This window comes from Falco cherrug, chromosome 7 (genome assembly GCF_023634085.1).
Source record: "Falco cherrug isolate bFalChe1 chromosome 7, bFalChe1.pri, whole genome shotgun sequence".
Taxonomy (NCBI): Eukaryota; Metazoa; Chordata; class Aves; order Falconiformes; family Falconidae; genus Falco; species Falco cherrug.
The window spans coordinates 60,046,088-60,063,690 of NC_073703.1; the positions used below are offsets into that span (position 1 = coordinate 60,046,088).

Sequence of the window (17,603 nt, forward strand, 5' to 3'; positions counted from 1 at the left end):
TGACAGTTCCTCTTGCCAGGAGGAAGAAGCTTGCTCTAAGATTTATGTCCTCTTGTCATGTGTGCAAGGTGGTAGTGTCCCAGTGTCTAATTACCACTAGTTCGTGGGCAGAAAAGGATGTGTGGGTATTAGAAACATACATTGTCTGAGCAGTTGATTAAAGACTCTTCCAAGAAGGTGGTAGTGAGCAGGCTGGAGGTGTGACACCCAGGATCTGGCTATTGGGACAGTTCTGAGCTATATGATGAGTCTCAAGTAAGGATCCCTTAAGAGTAGATCACACTAGTGGTTCTTTTAAGTTACTAGTTGTAATGAAATGTCACACACAGAACCTAAAGGAACTTCTTTACAAGGTTTATCCAAGGAGGTGCACAGTTTCTTAATGTTGATGTATCTGTAATCATTGCTAGCTGAAATTCTAGGAAAGACAGAAGGCTTTCATTCTTCCACTATATTCTGCATCTTCAAGTGCAAACTGTATCTGCAATTGCAGGTACATTTTATCTATGAAATAACAAATTTAGCAGAAGATGAGAGGGACTATGAAGAGATCCACAGTGCAGATTCAGATTCACCAGGGTATTTATAACTTGAAAGTCTTGCGTAGGAGTTTGAAGTTGCAGTGGAAAAGGCAGCAAAAGGTGTAAAAGTGCATGAGTGGTGTGGTCAGATCGGCCATCCACAGCTGCACTAAGGCCTGGATGTGGTTCCTTGCAAGAGTGTTCATTGTCTGTCAGTCAGCAGATGCAATTACAGAAAAACGCAGTATATCTTTCTGTCTCTGTCCTCCAGAACTCTATTTGTCGGTCTTTCTGGTCAGTTACACTCCATGTTTTGAGGTGGCGTTATTTGCTAAGTTAGTAAGAAGTGTCAAGGTGATATAAGACACAGGCTAATACTTGTGTGTGGAGGGATCCTTATTCATCTGTTCAGGTAGCCTGTGTTTCTGAAGTCTGTGTTTAAAGGCATTGGAGGGAATAAAGAATATGTTAGAGTGATCCTTTTCATCCTAAGGTAGACCTTCTGAACTGCTGCTTATCAGCTGCTTTTTAGACCTGCCTGTTTTTGCTTGGGTACAAATTGGCTGTAGCTAAGGCTTGGAGAGGTTCTACCTTATGCCTTGTAACCCAGAGCATCTAATGCAAACCTTAATGATGTAGTGAATATAGGTGGTATTTTCTATACAGAGAAATTGTAAGCTGTTTCATTGCTTGTAATTTCCTGAAAAACAGTCCAGCAGAAAGGTGAGTACCAGTGTGCTGTGTAGGCACACTTTTCTTTTATGGAGGATTAGGGACCTGGGGTTAAAAAATAAAGGCAAACATCAGTGTTACAGGCTTCTGCTAGTTCTGTCTCTCTATATTATGCATGCTAAGGATTAAAGATACAGTTAGCATAGTTTTTACTAATGCAACATGCATCAGCTTTGAAATACGGTGAAGTTACAAAAGTAAATGGAATGCATGAGTAAGTAGGTATGTCAGTTAAACCTAAATGTGCTCAACTTAGATATCCTTAGTATGCTCAAGGCACAGAAATTACTCCTCTGCACGCAACTGCAAACATAGTATTTGTAGTATGTTTTAATGTGCAGTGTGATAGCATTATGTTTTCCGCAGTTTCTCTGTTCAATTTGTCAGCCTTAGTGTGCCTCGTTCAGACAGAGGCTTGTGTAAACATGGCACGTATTGCTTCAAGAGACGTACTGTGTACATGAATGCAGTCATATTTCATTACTTTAATGATCAAAATAACTCTCTGTTGTTTGATACTCCTGTTAACCATGTAGAGCCAAGATAGCAAAGGAAGTGTGGGCTGTGTTCTTTCTTGCTCATTTGAATCATTTTCTGAATTAAACATATGCAAACTTATTCGGGGAGGGGAGCACCAAGAAAAGTCTCATTTTGTATAGTTGGTTGCTAGTGAAGGAAATAATGCTGCTAATAATTTGAATTCTTGAACTTCAGGTTGGGTTTGCTGGACTAGCAGTTGTACCAGAGAAAGAGAAAAGATACTTATTTTAAAGGGTGTTGGTATAAGTCAGTGCAAGCTGGCTGTGAATAAATTTTGTCTGTAATCCAGCTCAGAATGAAAAGGAAAGCAGGAGAGAGACACCTATTACACCCTCAGCAGCAGCTTCTTGAGCATGCCGGCTTTCATTCTGTGGAATAAGCCATGCAAGTTGTCCGCAAGCATAACTTTAACTTGTGTATTTCCAAAGTTTCTTGTGTAGGAAGTTGGTGTTTGTGGGAGCCTGAACCCTGCAATGTACCATTGGGTCTTTTTGGCATTTTAACTTTTTCCCCTTGGATGTGAATTTGTTAGTCAAAAATCTCTCAAATAAGCTGCTTGTGGTTCTGGTGGATGTTTTCATTGTGGGTAGTCTCTGTCCTTCATGCCGTGCCAGTTATGGACTCTTAAAAAAACTAATAATGGACCAGGAAATGTAGACTTCAGTTTTGTTGACTATATATTAGCTTCTACCTGAAGATCCAGGGAATGCTGAGCAAGCATCTTCAGAGTATGATAAGAAGTATGAAACAGCTAACATGAGTGTATATACGTAAGTCACAAATTTTCAATTTTATTTGAAATGAAAGCAGTAATAAGCATTTTGTCCAAGTATTGAAAGATCTTTGTTTTACAAATATGCAGAAAACTCGAGGACATTGAGTGTAAATTACTTGTGGACTGTGCTTTAGGGAAGGGCATTTGTTTTGTGGAATTAGCCCTGCATTTCCATGTCAGCTGTAAAGTGTAACCCTACACTTGGTGAGACAAGGGGCTAAGGTGACTTGGATGTAACTGGAAGGTTTCCCCATTGTGCTTTGTGATGCCATTGGAAACAGGTTGGCTTGGGAAAAGCAGCAAATTATTCAGATGCCAGCGTTTTAGTGAACAATAGGGAAATTGCTTTTGCTTAGTACATTACATATGCTGTTCAGTTTTTGGACTTGTGTCTAATATTGTGTAAGGCAGAGACTGGCAGCTTTTCAGGAACGAGGTGCCAGATTGTATTTTTCTTTCACAAATCAGAGGTTAAGACACTGGTTGAAAACATTCAGACAGGCTCTCAGGCAGTGTTTGGAAACGGCTGGCTTGCAGGCAGGATGCCACCCGGCAGCCGATGGATGGCATGGGGCTGGTGCTGAGGGGCAGGGCGCCCTGTCCCAGCGCTGCCAGAGCTGGAAGTGCTCTCAGGATGCCAAGGCTCCTGGTGCTCTGGCCCTTGCCAGCAGTGCCAGTGTTGTTTGCCATGTACGCCAAGGGTGGGGAACTGCAGGCCCAGTAGGAAACTGTCCTGTGCATCTAAAATGGTTGTAATTGCTGTTCGTGTGGAGTTTGGCATATACTTGTTGTGCGAGGTTGGCTTAACATGGCTCTGCAGAGGTACTTTCATAACAGCTACTTTGGAGGCTGCTGGATGGTCACTGTGAAACCAGAGCTAATCAACTGACCCCGAATATCCTCTTTTACACTGCATTTTTCTAAAATAGGGAGAAGTGTGAGCAGATTCTTCATGCAAGTTTTGAAGAAATATTAAAATCCCTGAGCCTATACAGAAAGATGCTTTTGTGAAGTGATACGGAATATTATGATATCTGTATTGGTTTTGCAGGCTGTATTAATTAAGAAGTAGTATAAAATAGTATAGTATAGTAAGCTGTAGGCTTACTTTAGAATCTAACCTTTGACAAAGAGCTCTAGCTGGTTTACATGCTTAATAACTCTTGGGAGCACTAATTAGCAGGTAACCTGGAGCCATGTCTGAACAATGAGCAGTACTACACATCATTCAAACCCCGTGCAAGCGTGCATGAGTTGGCCTCTCATTTTGTGGTATCGCTCACACAAATGCACCGGTGTTCTGTCTAGTGTAACATACTTCAAGACTGTGCCTGTCAACGCTTCTGTCAGGAAATGTAGCAGGTTCAGAAAGCAACAGTCTGATTACTGGCAGCTGCTTCTTGGTTTTAGGACAAGGCGTATTTGTTAAATCAAAAGCTTTCAGATGTAATTATGGCATGGGGCAGTTCCTGCGTGGATGTTTCCAGAGTACCATCTCTGCAACCTGTCAGCATGTGGACCATGTTGTCTTCTATCCATGGTAGTATGACAGCTAGATCAGTTTTCTCGTTTAGCAAATATGAATGGTTTCTACACAGAAAAACTTGGGATGAAACTGTCCAAATTATTTCTATCACTTCTTATCATACCTCAGTGATTATGGTCATTGCATTATAAAAAAAAAAACTTAGCATACTTTAATTTCTTAACTTAAAAAACCCCAAACATGCATGACTCCTCTGAATGTAGTAGTATGTACTAAATAGTCAAAATATATAACAGTATAGTTAATAATACACGTTTTAATGGTATTTCATATTTCATTTTCCCAGGAGCTGTCATCATCTCCACTCCACAAGACGTGGCTTTATTGGATGCACGCAAAGGAGCTGATATGTTTAGAAAAGTCCAAGTACCTGTAAGTATCTACGTTAAAAATACCAGTAGATTTTTTCCTAAAATGTAAGAGAAATTCCATGTACTGCAATAGATGAACAAACCATTTGGGAATCACTTGAATTTCAATAATTCTTGGTTTAAAAAAAAAAAAGGATTAGACTCCATCTTTATATCTGTATCAAGAGCTTGCTTTAACAGGGAAGGGAAGGCATTTTCTCAGGCTGAGGTCATAACAGAACTTGATTTCTTTTAAATCTATTTGTTTCATCAACTGGAATGGGTCAGACTGCCAAACAGTGTGTCTTAGAAAGTAATGTGTGGTTTCCAATTGTACTGTCTTACTATATCTTCATTATGTGTCCTCTTCAGCACTGTCTGTGTTGGAACTTAAAATCTAAAATGTATTGAAATGTGGAAAAAATCATGTATTGGTACATTTTAAGAAGAAAATTTTAAGTTTTTGGGGAGATAGAGATGCACATAATTTGCCATTTGAAGGGCTTTGTGACTATCACAAGTAGAAGGATGTCTATATTGCCTTGTTTTTCATGAGGCTTATAGCTTATATGGTAGCTTGCTTGTTTGGGAAATGGAAAATTTAAAAATATCTGCAATATTCATATGGATTGGGAGAAAATATTAAACAGGGTGACATCTTTGACTCGATTTTTCTGTGTGTGCTACAAGTTGCTAAGTAACAGAATGTTATACTCTGGAGTATGTTTGTGAAGAGATTAATTTTTTATTTGAAATATGCAGTTGATGAGAAAATATAAACTGAAATGCTTCCTAATTTAAATGGCTTTTCTTTACTGTTTACTGTACTTTAAAAAAAAAACCACATTTTTTCTTGCTTACCAGTGTGAAGGTACTTCTACTTTTTATTGAGAAAGGAAATTTCTTTGATAGCACTAGCTTTTTTAATCTAAAAAAATTTAACAGAAACCTTGAAGTGACTGCTTTCCCTTTTTGTTTTAATTTACAGAATAGCTTAACCAAAGAAATAACAGTGATAAATTCCTTATTGTTATTCCTTGAGGATATTTGCACCAAAAAGAAAGTACAGTAGCATTTATAATTTGCTACTGGAAGAAAAACAAATATATATATATATAACAGAATAATAACATATGGCATGTTTTGGTTTTATTTTATGTTTGGGTTTGCTAAAATTATGCAAAATTATTTTCTTCAAATAAAACCATGTTCGAGGTAGTACTTTACTGAATTTTCTTTTTTATTTAATCTGAAATTACCAAGATTTCTTTCAAGTCTGTTTTGTTCAATGTTGTTTGAAGGGAACGGCTTCTAAAAAAATCTAGCTAGCATAGGCGTGACTGCTGTTGATTTGCCTAGTGGTAGATAAGATATTAAATATGATCTGTTTTGATTCATTGGAATTTTCAGATCTTTCTAAACCAAAGGAAAAGTCACGGTGAAGATGTTGCACCAGATGCTGAGTTTGAGTGCACTTGAACCAGTCATCAGGGCTTACCTTTTTTGTGGTGCTGCTTCATGTTATTCTAACCTTGTATATACGTCAGTACAGACGCATCATTCGCGTCAGTGTTAAAGCAGCTCTTGCCCATGTGTTCCATTTCTAAGTGTCACCTAAATCTGAGGATCTACAGAAAGTTTACTTAGGTAACTTCTGATGGACTGCTTCAAACCTGAGGGTTACAACAAAGATGTGCAGTCCATAGGACTGTGCTAAAATTGCGTATGCTGATTACATAATTGACTGATCTTTAAAATCTTCAATCTCGTCTTTAAAAAATCACTTGCAAAGAGTCTTTTCAAAAAAGCAGAGAGTCTGTAGGCTGCTGAGTTCCGAGTCTTTGGATATGCTTGCTTATTTTGTGAACTGAGGTCTCTCCCTTGTACATACAGGCATACATACACCACTTTGCCCTTGCTTCCACAGTCATTAGTTACCAAAGGCTCCAATGACATATGTAGTATTACAACAGTAAAGTCACAGTTGTTAACATTGTTTTGTTTGTCCTTTACTGCATTGAAATTAGAGTGACTGAAGGAACTAATGAAGAGCTGGCAATGAGAGTCAGTGTTAGAATTAGGATTACAATGCGAAAGTTGTATTTTCAGTCTTAGAACATAGTCATTAGGAGTGCTATCGTGCAGTGGAGCACAGCTGGTAAGGAAGGAGTTTGCAAAGTGATGCTGACTCTTATCACAACAAGTTTCAAGATTATCACACGTTACGTGAGTTTGGCCATCGTTTTTATGCATTCCAGAGGCTTGCTCTGGGCAGGTGACAAAAAAAAATAAGTTAATAACTTTGAGTATTTAGGAAAAAATTGCCTATTTTCACCTGCTGAAATTGAGTTCGGTTCAGTATAGTTATCTTATCAATCATATCCCTGAAAGAAAAAGATTTTTAGTTAAATCTGCAGCTTTTTTGGTAGTTCCCTTGAATTGGAAGGTTATGTTGTGGATTTCACAGGTTTCAAAAAACAGCTTATATAAACTCAGCTATATATTTCCTTCTAAAATGTACTAAAATTGTTTATTTAGCTGTGTATTTACTGGTATTTCTGTAGTGTCCAGAGTACCTAGCCAAGATTATGGCTTCATATTTGTAGCAGACATTAGAGTAAAAAAAATTGCTTGTTACAAGACAAAAGGTAGGAAGACAGAAATATTACTGTGCATGTTTACTTAAAGACTAAAATGTCAAGTGACTAATGGGTGTTTACATAGGAAGTTGATGGCAGACTGCATAACTGTAACGCTGATCACTTCAGTCCCCATCAGGCTGGAGCTGCCCCTCAGTGCCATCCGTCCTTTAGTACAGTGAATGACTTAAGTAGGTTTCTAAGGAATTGTCTCCTTGTGTAAAGACAGAGGGCTTTTGTTTTCTTACTGTATTTTCTTTAACTTGGAAGGTAGTATTATTCGCATTTCAGCATGATTTGTTTTGTAACCAAAAGGTTAATTGCACATAAGAAATATGTAAACATTCAGAAACAGTAGATGTGCAGATAATTTATAATGAAAGGTTTCTTAGTTTCTTGTTACTTCTTGATAGATATCTCTTCACTATTTAAAATAACAATTTGACTAAATGAAATTCAGTTCTGTGCATTATAACTCTCCTCTCCTCTGCTACCAGAGGTTAGCTCCTGTATTGCAGTACATCTCATCACACCGGTTTTCATGTCATTACTGAGCCAAGTTTGCAGAGGAATGTACGGGAGAGAAGCTCACTAAGGACTAGAATAGGATTCACACGTGCTTACAGGATAGTTTGTGGAAAGAGTAACAACTGAAGCTGTTCCAGATCTAGTATTTGAGCTGGGAAATGAGAGTTGTTACTGACTTCATTCTCAAGACCTATTATTTTGTCTGTAGATTTAAACCCTGAAGGTCATAGTGAACTCTCTTACTTCTGTAAATATATCTGCAGAAATATGCATGTTAAAAATATACTTCAGCACTAAAGTTGTGTATGTTTGCACAGATTCTATCTGTATTAAGTAGTGTGTTTGTAATTGGCAACTTAATATTAAAAAAAAGTCTTCATATTCCAGAAGAATAATTTATGTATTGATATATATGTATTACTTATTGGCTGACAGATAGGAACAACACTGAAAAAATAAAAATGATTGTTTAATTCTGAAGTGTCATTTAGTTTTAGTAAGATTTGGTGGAAGTGAAAACAAAAAAGGACAGTGAATAAGACGTGTAGAGTTGATACAGCATTGGGGCTACAGCTGTATCTCGGCATTTGCATTAACTGGCAGAAGGACTTAGTTACTAGTTTATGAAAGTATTAACAAAACAGCTGTACTAGTTCTTAACTTCTCACAAAACAATAGTGGACTACAAAACTTTGATTGTGAATTTGCTGAATCAAATGTATGACGACTATAAGGAGAACAGAAGGTTCAAACCCCAAGACACCTGAAGATGAATTAATTCAGTTAATGTATAAATGTCACGTTCTCTTTTTTTTCCTGTGCTGCAGAAAATAGCTTCCCTGTATCCTAGGTAAAATACTCTTTTGTGAAATAATACTCTTTCCAGTGTTCTCCAGTTCACAGCACCAGAGAAAAAGGAGAACACGATGAATGCCTACTCAGAGGACATCGGTAGAAGACTGTGGCTGTAGACAGCCCTTTTTTTACCATCCTTGCACAACATACCCTTGGACATGTAGTATTTCATGTCTCTCTTAGTTTAAAAACTAGATGAGAAAATTACCTGTAATTATGCGCCAGTAAATAGAAACTTGTTCCTCTTGCTTCTCTGGCAGTTCCTGGGAGAGAGCAGAAAATGGGTAAAATTTATGATTTTAAATTGAAAGTAGGTAATCTGTTTTGTTACTGTTTCTTAGAATGTTCCTTGCTTTAAACCCTCTGGAAGTTTTACATAAGTAAATGGTACAGAAAAAAACCCAGATGATCATCTTTTGATTATTTTTAGGTTATATCTAAGGAAATTTTTATGGAGATACTGTAAATAACATGCTTTTTTAAATTTTGGTGCCAAAAGTTGTACATACACTGTCATTTAATTAGTATTTGTTTGTTTGCATTGAACACTGGTATGTTCTTTCAGATAGGCTTCATTAGCATAGTGAATTTGTTACTGCTCTAATAGCTAGGCCAGCTAGTTCAAGCACAAAACTAGAATGCTCAGGGATATTTAAAAGTAAAAAATACTACAAAATTAATAACAGCTTTTTGTACTTGAAATATATATTAATATTTTAAAAAGATGACTATGGTGTGTGTGACATACCTAGATAACATATAAATCTTCAAGTGGGATGTTGTAATATTGAACCTCTTAAAGCAGGTCTTCTGTTGATTAGCAGATGTTAGAAACTTTACCCTGTGGTGGTTGAATGCTGTTTTCATCACTTCTGAGACATTCTGCTGTGCCTCAGTGAACAGTTTTGTTTACTAGGTGAATAAAATGAGATCAATGCTATCATTAGCATTATGGTACATTGTGAAAGATGATGTGTGCATGATAGGACAAATTTTCATTTGACATATTTTGCAAGGATGATGTTCAACACCTGGCATCAACAGAAAGGTACCTAATGTGTATTATATTTTTATGCTGTGGTTTTTGCCACTTGGTTTGACGTAACTATTTTTTTGGTTTGATCTTTAAAATGTGTTTCTGCTCTTCGGAAGAAAAACAAATCTGACTCTTTTTGAAAACATTTTCCTGCAGGTTAATTTATATCTTAAGATATATCTTTAAATTATCTTAAAAGGATATCTGATTCTGTCAGTTGTTGTAATGGTATGTTTTTATAAAACTGCAAATTACAAAGCTATAAAACACAACATGAAAATTCTTCCAGTACTGAGAGTTTGAAAGTGAAATACTGGCAGAGTGAGTTCTCTCTCTATGGGCCTCTACAAGAGGTGCTTTTTATTACAGATAAGTTTGTTAACCTTTGAGAGGTCTAAACGTGAAAAACTTGAATGCACAAATGATAGTGCACGCGAGACGATGACTAAGAGTTAGTATCGGCATTAACAAATGAATCTGATACTATTGTTCTACTTCCCATTATAAATGTGTACTCATTGTTGATTCTTTGTTGATAATCTCTCCTCTATTGTCAGAGATGAATAATGGAAATACCCATGCTTGAATCCCAGGTTTGAACATTCCGTTCTTTGATTTTCACAGGTTTTAGGACTGGTTCAAAATATGAGTGTTTTCCAGTGTCCCAAATGTAAGCATGAGACACACATTTTTGGAGCTGATGGTGTAAGAGATCTAGCAAAAACCCTTGGATTGGATATTTTAGGTAAGAATATAAAGTGGGTTTATTTTTTGAATAAAAAATTTTATGCTGTGCATGAGGGAAGCATTAACTGAAGTATGGAACTGCATAATCCTAGATATGCAGACTACAGAATGCAGATATAACTAATAACTTAAGTAGTTGAATGTCTCAGTTTTTGTACGCTCTGTTCCTTGTCAGGATCATTCTTGTAAATGAGACGTGGACTGGATACGAAATTCTTGAAATGCATCTTCAGTCTCTTTTGGTTTGTAAACAGTGCAGAACATGAACTGTTTTGATATTGATGTACTATATTACCTGAAATTCATTATGTTATTGATCATACAACATTTTTTTACAAAAAACCAAGAATTCCATTTGGTCTTGTAAAACAGACCTGAACTCTTTCCATTAATGTCAATAGAAGTTTTCTAATTTATTTCATTTAAATCAAATAAGTTGTTACATTTTGAAATAAATACGGTAGTTTGAAATGCAATCCTTTAAAGCAGTTGAGTTTATGCCCATGTGAAGATGTATTGACTCTTGTGCAGGAGCAAACAGACTGTAATGATTGTATTTAAGTGTTGAGATTAAAAGAATACACCGAATTGCAAAGTGTTATTTCAAAAGAAAATTGATCTTTATTGAAAACAAAAATAAGCCATAATTAAACAATCTGGCATGCCTATAAGCCAATATATATATTGATCTTTAAAATATACATTGCTATTTTAAAAAGGTGTATTTCAACCTGTGCTGTCAGTAAAAAAAAATTGCAGAATATAACACAACATAATTAAGTTAGTAAATGGGATAATTGCATGTGGTAATGATGTGTTTCCACGTATTACTATAATTATCTCAATGATTTTCCATAGCTAATTCATTAAAAAGAACCAGGAAGCACACTTAGAAAGATCAACACAGAAACATCAAGGTCTGACATAAACTTAAGATAGCAAGGCAACACATAATTAAAGACATGCTTTTGGGCTTTCAGTTTTCTGAATACATAATGATTTGTGATCAGAGCCCAGGGGGACTTCTGCAGCCCTGGGTTATGTGGATGGATGCAAATCGTCTGCAAGCAGTTGAATCAAACATGCATTTAGACACACAGGCACAAATGATGTGCCTATGCTGTTGGTCCTATAGATGGGTTTTGTTATTTCCTCAGAGGGCAGAACTGATTGTGATTGTATTAATTAGGAGTGATGTGAGAGATTTACTGGTTTAGCGGGGGATGGACAAGTTACATAAAAAGAGTGAAATTTACCTTCAAATTGTCAGTGAAAGACCAGAATGAGATTAATGCCCCAAGGGTTAAATTTAGAATTACAGTACTTGATCTGATTAGTATACTCCTCCTTCCAGGGATGACCATTATATAACACCATATGGTATTATAAGAACTACTGTTCACAGATTTTATGTTATTTATCCAAATGGAAGTTTTATCCCAGTGTTACTTGAATTCTGCCCAAAAGCCTCGAAGTTATTTGTTTATACATATATATATATATATTTAATATTAGTATTTCTAAACTCACTTTGCTTGTATCTTGAAATACTTGTGACTGTTCAATTTGTTCAACTAAGGACCTTGTCCTCTTGTGAAACCTCAGTAGGTTTTAGTTTACATTGTAACATCTGACAAACTCTGCAAGCTAACAATGTGCAGGGTAGAAAAGTATTTTTTTTAATTTGGTCAGAATCTGCTGCCTTTAATATTACTAAATGCCTCCTTTTTTTTTTTTATGACAGGAGACAATTAGCAATTGACAGTACACCTTTGAGTGTAATTCATTATTTCATATATTTGTGATTTTTTTCATCTTTTTATTCTTCCCTAAAGGAAAGTGTGCCAAAGTTTGTGAGAGAGGCTTTGTGCTGCTGATTGTTTCTCTCCCTGCCTCTGAAATTGCCCTATTTTACTTTTTTTTTTTTTTGAAGTTTGATGACCGTGACTGTGACCAGAAAGCTATACCTTTGATACAAATAATGAATAAGATAATTTCTGAACACTCCATCCTGGCCTTTGCACTTCGGAACATTTTAAACTGTATCTGCTAATAGAACCAGCAACAATGGCTTTCAGATTTTTAGAATTCTTTTTGTTTTTATTTCCTACAAGAAATTCAAATTATTGTTGGCACTTACCCTTTTTTTGCAGTCAGCAATAATTGTTAGTATCAGAAAAACTTACGATGGCAAGCTGCCATCACATTCTGTAGTGAAGAATAGTGCTGAAACAACTTCTTCACTCAAACTCTTGTCACCCAAACAGTGGTGCAGATGCTTTTGCTGTCTTTGTGCTTCTACTTAACTTAGAAAGTTTTGATTATTTTTTTTAAAATTGATTGCATTTTGCTTTGTCTTCTGACTTGCACTTTTGCTCATACAAGTGCTGTTATGCTCCTCAAGTACTAGCATGTTATTTGTAAGTATGAGGAAAAAAAAAAAAGGGGCTGCCATTTGGTAGTAGGCAGTTTTTTTGTAATTCTCAGAGATTGTTATTAAGCTGACAGTGAAGAAGTATTTTTTCATTAACAAAACATCCTTGGGCGAAAAGTGAAGATTGGTCTCTGCATAATGGTAGGAACTAACTTCTGGGAGATATACAAAGTTACTGTTACTCTATTAAGAACATTTAAGGTTAAAAAACTTCCAAAGGACCCCCTAAACATTTGTTATTTTTTTTTTAATAAATGAACAGATTTCTGTGTTTAAAGAAACTTAATCATGACTGAAGAAAGAAACTACTAAATCTGAAGGAAATTGACAGTAATCATCATAACAAATTTAAGTGCTTTGAAGATTCAGCTCACTAATCATGGAGCCGCAGCTTTTGTGTTTTGATTTTTTTCGTTTATATTCCTGCTTGGTTTTGATTTTGTTTTTTATCCCTTAATCTGTGTCCGTTTTCATATGATTTTTTTTAACATTTATTTTTCTGACTACATTGAACTTCAGTAATTTACACTGGCCTCGGTCTGTGTTTTAAAAAAAAATATGTTGCTAAAGTGTATGAATTAAAGTGATACAATTCCTGAGACCAGTCAAGATTGAACTAAGGGTAGGCTGTTCTGTCTACATCCATCCATGATGTAAAATGTAGCTGTAAAAGAAAATTGGTCTTCAGTCCCCTTCATAATTATCTGTGTAGCAATGAACTGAACATGGGAGCTTTTTTTTCTTCAGTGCTGAAAAAAGTGTGTTTCAGAAAGTATGTTTCAGAATGGAATGGGGCTGCTAACTAATTCTCCTTTAGAGTGTGGCTTTCCTCTCACAGTTCCCTGCTTGTTATAAAAGCAGAATATAAAGAAGACTTCTATTGGATAGAAAAAATGAACTGAATAGTTGTCTACCTTTTAATTGGATCCAAGGCCTAATAAGGACAATAACAAATGCTATTATTTGGAAATTAAGTATTCAAAGAAGTCTTTGAACAGTGATTAGAATCTTAAAACAGCACTGAAAAGAACATACAATGAGGACGTAGGCTGAACAGTAAGTTGCATTATGAGCATTTGCCTAACACTCAAGCAATTTTTTTAATGTACGCAAAATAATTTGTATCTCAGCCTGTGTTTTCCTGTGTATTTGAGGCAAAAGAAGGCAAACTGCCTTCTCTAATAAATGACTACAAAGCATAGCCCTTCCTTTTCAGAGAATGAAACATCCAGAATATGTTTGGCATTAATCATTATGGATGTACAGAAACTGTACTGCAGCCAATTTTCATTTTAAAAGATTATTTTTTGAAATTAAGTAATTCAAAGAATATACCAAACTGGAATGTGATTCCAAGTTGCTTTAGGGCTGTTTTAATGAAACATTTAAGAAATACGAGGTCTTCACGTATGTGTATCTTGGTATTTTTGATACAGGAGACATTCCACTGCATGTTAATATACGGGAGACATGCGATTTAGGACAGCCTGTTGTGATCTCACAGCCTCAAAGCGATGCCGTAAGTTTGGTGCACTGCACTTAAAACAACCAAAAGCCCTCTTCCAAAAGTGATTGGAGAGTGTTGCTTATTACTGCTGTTTGAAAAGAAATGTGTATCTGAGTGTAACTTAGGGAAATAAAGTAAAAGAGGATAGTATCATCAAGTAACTCAGGCCTTCCATTTTGGAATGCTGGTCATCCCTTCTGCTTCTGTGGGTTTGTTATTGTTTAATTAGTCTGAATCATTCAAAATAGCGAAGATTTGATCCAGGTTCTGGCATGCCAAGAAGAGGAAGGTCAGTGTCAAGCCTCGTGAGATACTGCAGCAAATGTAGGTCCTCTAAAACTGTCAGTTGAGCCTTTGATAGTTGAGCCTGGATACTGTCAAAGGGTCCTATCCAAAGATGTTTGGAACAAAATCTGTGTATTGTCAGTACCTGGGTTGTTTTCAGCAGGAAGTGGAGCAATTTACACACAAGAGGAAATGGATTTTTCAGTGCATTTGTTGTAACGTTTTATTGCCAAAGGAAAATGTGAGTTGTTGAGGTGATGGAAGTCAAATATGCAAGTCTAAAGAAAAGCAGTTGCATATATAAAACTTCATTAACTCTGATAGAGTAAGATTTTCCTAGCTAGTATTTTCTTTCTCCTCTGCTGGTGTTTATCTGCTGGGCTCTGTAGGGCAGGGTGTTGTCTGCCACATTGTGTTTGTGCAGTATATGGCATGATGCAGCCTCACTTGACTGGTGTTTAAATGTTCCTGTAAAAATAACAGTGACTAATGCTGATAATAGATGGTAGAATCAATTAGAGATAAGGTAGAATCTACCTATGGTACTTTCTAATATCAGTAATACCGTGATTGCTAGGCATGTACTGAAATACTTTTTGTCCTTCCCACTCTTTTAAAAGAAAAAATAAAGGGCAGGGATTAACGCGTAATCCAGTGTTATTAACATACCGATCAGGATTCCAGAGGAATAGTGATAGTCTTAAAATTGTAATACATAATTTTGTTTTGAAAGAGAAGCAGCAGCTCTATGGCATGTTGATTTCTAATTGAACACAATATTTTTGTTAGGCTTGGGCAAGGCCTGTGCTGATCCTCTGTGGAATAATGTAGTGATCTTGAGTCCGAATTCTTGTGAAAAGGAATCGTTATAAACTATACGGTAGTTTCTGTCTGGGAAGTTTGATCAGCAGTGCGAAGGTTTGAATAGATGCATGGATTAGGTCAAAGTTGAAGCAAAACAGCTAAGCAAACTAAGATGGAAGGCTCACAGTATCTGAAATCTATAATAACCAAGAGTCTAGCCTGCAGGGCTATCAATCTAAAAATTCAGACATGTGGGATAGCATTGTGAAAATCAGAAAAGACAAGAAAGTCTGTTGTGTTGCCATCTGTTCCTCCTTGGACTATGTTCTTGGTAACGAAAGGAGGGTTTATAAGCACCATTTGTGGCAATTAAGTTAAATATGAAGTGGAATAAAGATTGACAAATGTGTGTGACTCTGGGGAAAACTCTTAATATTCTTTGCCATTGTGTCTGTGAGATAATAATTGTCCTCAGAGAAAGAGGGTTTTTTCAGATGTCACTAACCTCTACAGAATGAAAAATAATTTCCCTTTATATCCCTGCTTTGCTTCTCATTTTAAAGACAGAGAAAATTATTGTTGTTCTCTTGTATTTTAAAAGAAAAATTAAATTCTTGGCACATAACTGATGGTGGGGAGAGGTCACAGAAGGTCAGATTCTGATCTTTAATACAAGACACCCATCACCGTGTTTCTCAAACTAACATTACGGTTATTCATGCATGAACAATCACAATTTTTCAGATAGAGAACAAGGTGCTCGGAGCTGCTGAAATTATCTCTGCTCTTGTCCCTTAAATTTACAGGGGTGTTTTTATACGAAATTCTATGCTGTTTTTGTTAGAACACACTTAAATCAAATACAGAATCACAGAACTGAAATAATACCTAGCAGATTCAGACAGTGGGGGATAAGGATGGTGATTGACTTCTCAGAAACCCAGCATGCTGTCACACCTAAGCTCTGTCAAGATTAAAGGGTCTTTCTGAAATGTGTTAGCTAATACTTTTTTTGCTTATACACCTGCTGTGTGGTTCAGCTTGCCTTTCTGCTATATAAGAGCATAGTGCTCACTCTACACTAGAATTTTAAAAGTATGTAAGCAAACTTGTCTAAATTCATTATTTTAATACTTAATGTAATTGGTGGAAAAGAAGTTTCCTTTTCACAACCATCAGAGAACTAAGAAGTAAAACAACACTTCCATAAAAAAGAAAATTACTTATAGAATTATGCATGTGTTAACTCAAAAAGTTCTTCCTCAGGGCAGACACAGATTACGTAAGACTTGTGTGCTTATGGAAAGGGCTGACTATATAGTGAAAGGATGCGATGGTTTAATGGCTGGAGGTCTCTTCTGGTGAAGCTTGAGACAGTCCCCAAGGAGAAATAAACGGTGCTGGTAAAATGATTTTGCTCTTGGTATAACATTGTCTATGTTAGTGTTTCTGTCAGATTAGTTGTTTTAAGTTGTGGCTTTTTCTTAACACTCTTCAATGAAAAAACTTTGTTATGTGCTGTAGAAATGGAATATTGCTGTACTCACGTGTTAGCCTGAATGGCAGGGGCTAGTCTAACAGAAAGAGGGCAGACACATTGCAGCAATTGGGAGTGATCTGAGGTCCTCTACAAGAAGCTAATCGTTTCTTGGTTTAATCAACAATGAGGATTTACCAGACCCTTCTAAAGATAACTGGGAGTCTTGGGAGCATTTTCCTCCTCCATCAAGCTGTGGAGGTGGATTGGCTGACTAGGGCTGCATTTTTTTTGCTCACCCAAACACATGAGAGAGTCTCTAGACAGCAAAACCTAGTAAAGGAAAATCAGGAACACTGCTAAAATTGTGGAATGGAGAAAACGGTAGGGGAGGAGATCAAATAAGGGAAAACAAATGAGGGATCACTGAAACCAGGTGGAATTGATCATGCTCAGAGGCAGGGAAACCTCATGAGAAGGAACCAACAGCAAATCAAGTGTTTGAAAAAGGCATCCTGGAACTTGCAGAAAAGAGGGCTAGAAACACAGCAAGTAATACAGAACATGATTAATTGCAGTGGAGTCATTCTTCCACCAAATAAGTTCCTTAAATGCCCAGTGAACTCTCTGTCGGCACTGGCGGAAGAGACAAGTAGGGGTTCCAAAGACTCTTCCATCTGTGAGCACAAAACCCAGAGAGATACGGGACAGTTGGTTATCTTGGGAGGACTTCCTTCTAGAAACTTCGGGTTTTTTACAGACTTGATGGCACAGTGGATTTGTTAATACCTTGCTAGAACAGACATGCTGGCTGTGACCATTGAGCA

At 36.5% G+C, this 17,603-nt stretch overlaps 1 protein-coding gene across 6 annotated transcripts in view; it reads left to right on the forward strand.

The window, feature by feature from the left end:
• NUBPL (NUBP iron-sulfur cluster assembly factor, mitochondrial) overlaps positions 1-17,603 on the forward strand; it is a 159,222-nt gene that overhangs the window by 61,515 nt on the left and 80,104 nt on the right. For 5 of the 6 annotated variants that reach the window (XR_008733128.1, XM_055715913.1, XM_055715914.1 and 2 more), the window contains exons 8-10: positions 4,401-4,486; positions 10,147-10,267; positions 14,140-14,222. Coding sequence is in view for 5 of the 6 variants with exons in the window: in XM_055715913.1 (XP_055571888.1) it covers positions 4,401-4,486; positions 10,147-10,267; positions 14,140-14,222 (290 nt within the window). In the remaining variant the exon portion in view is untranslated. The remainder of the gene's footprint in view (positions 1-4,400; positions 4,487-10,146; positions 10,268-14,139; positions 14,223-17,603) is intronic. The other variant, XM_055715918.1, reaches the window with a different exon arrangement.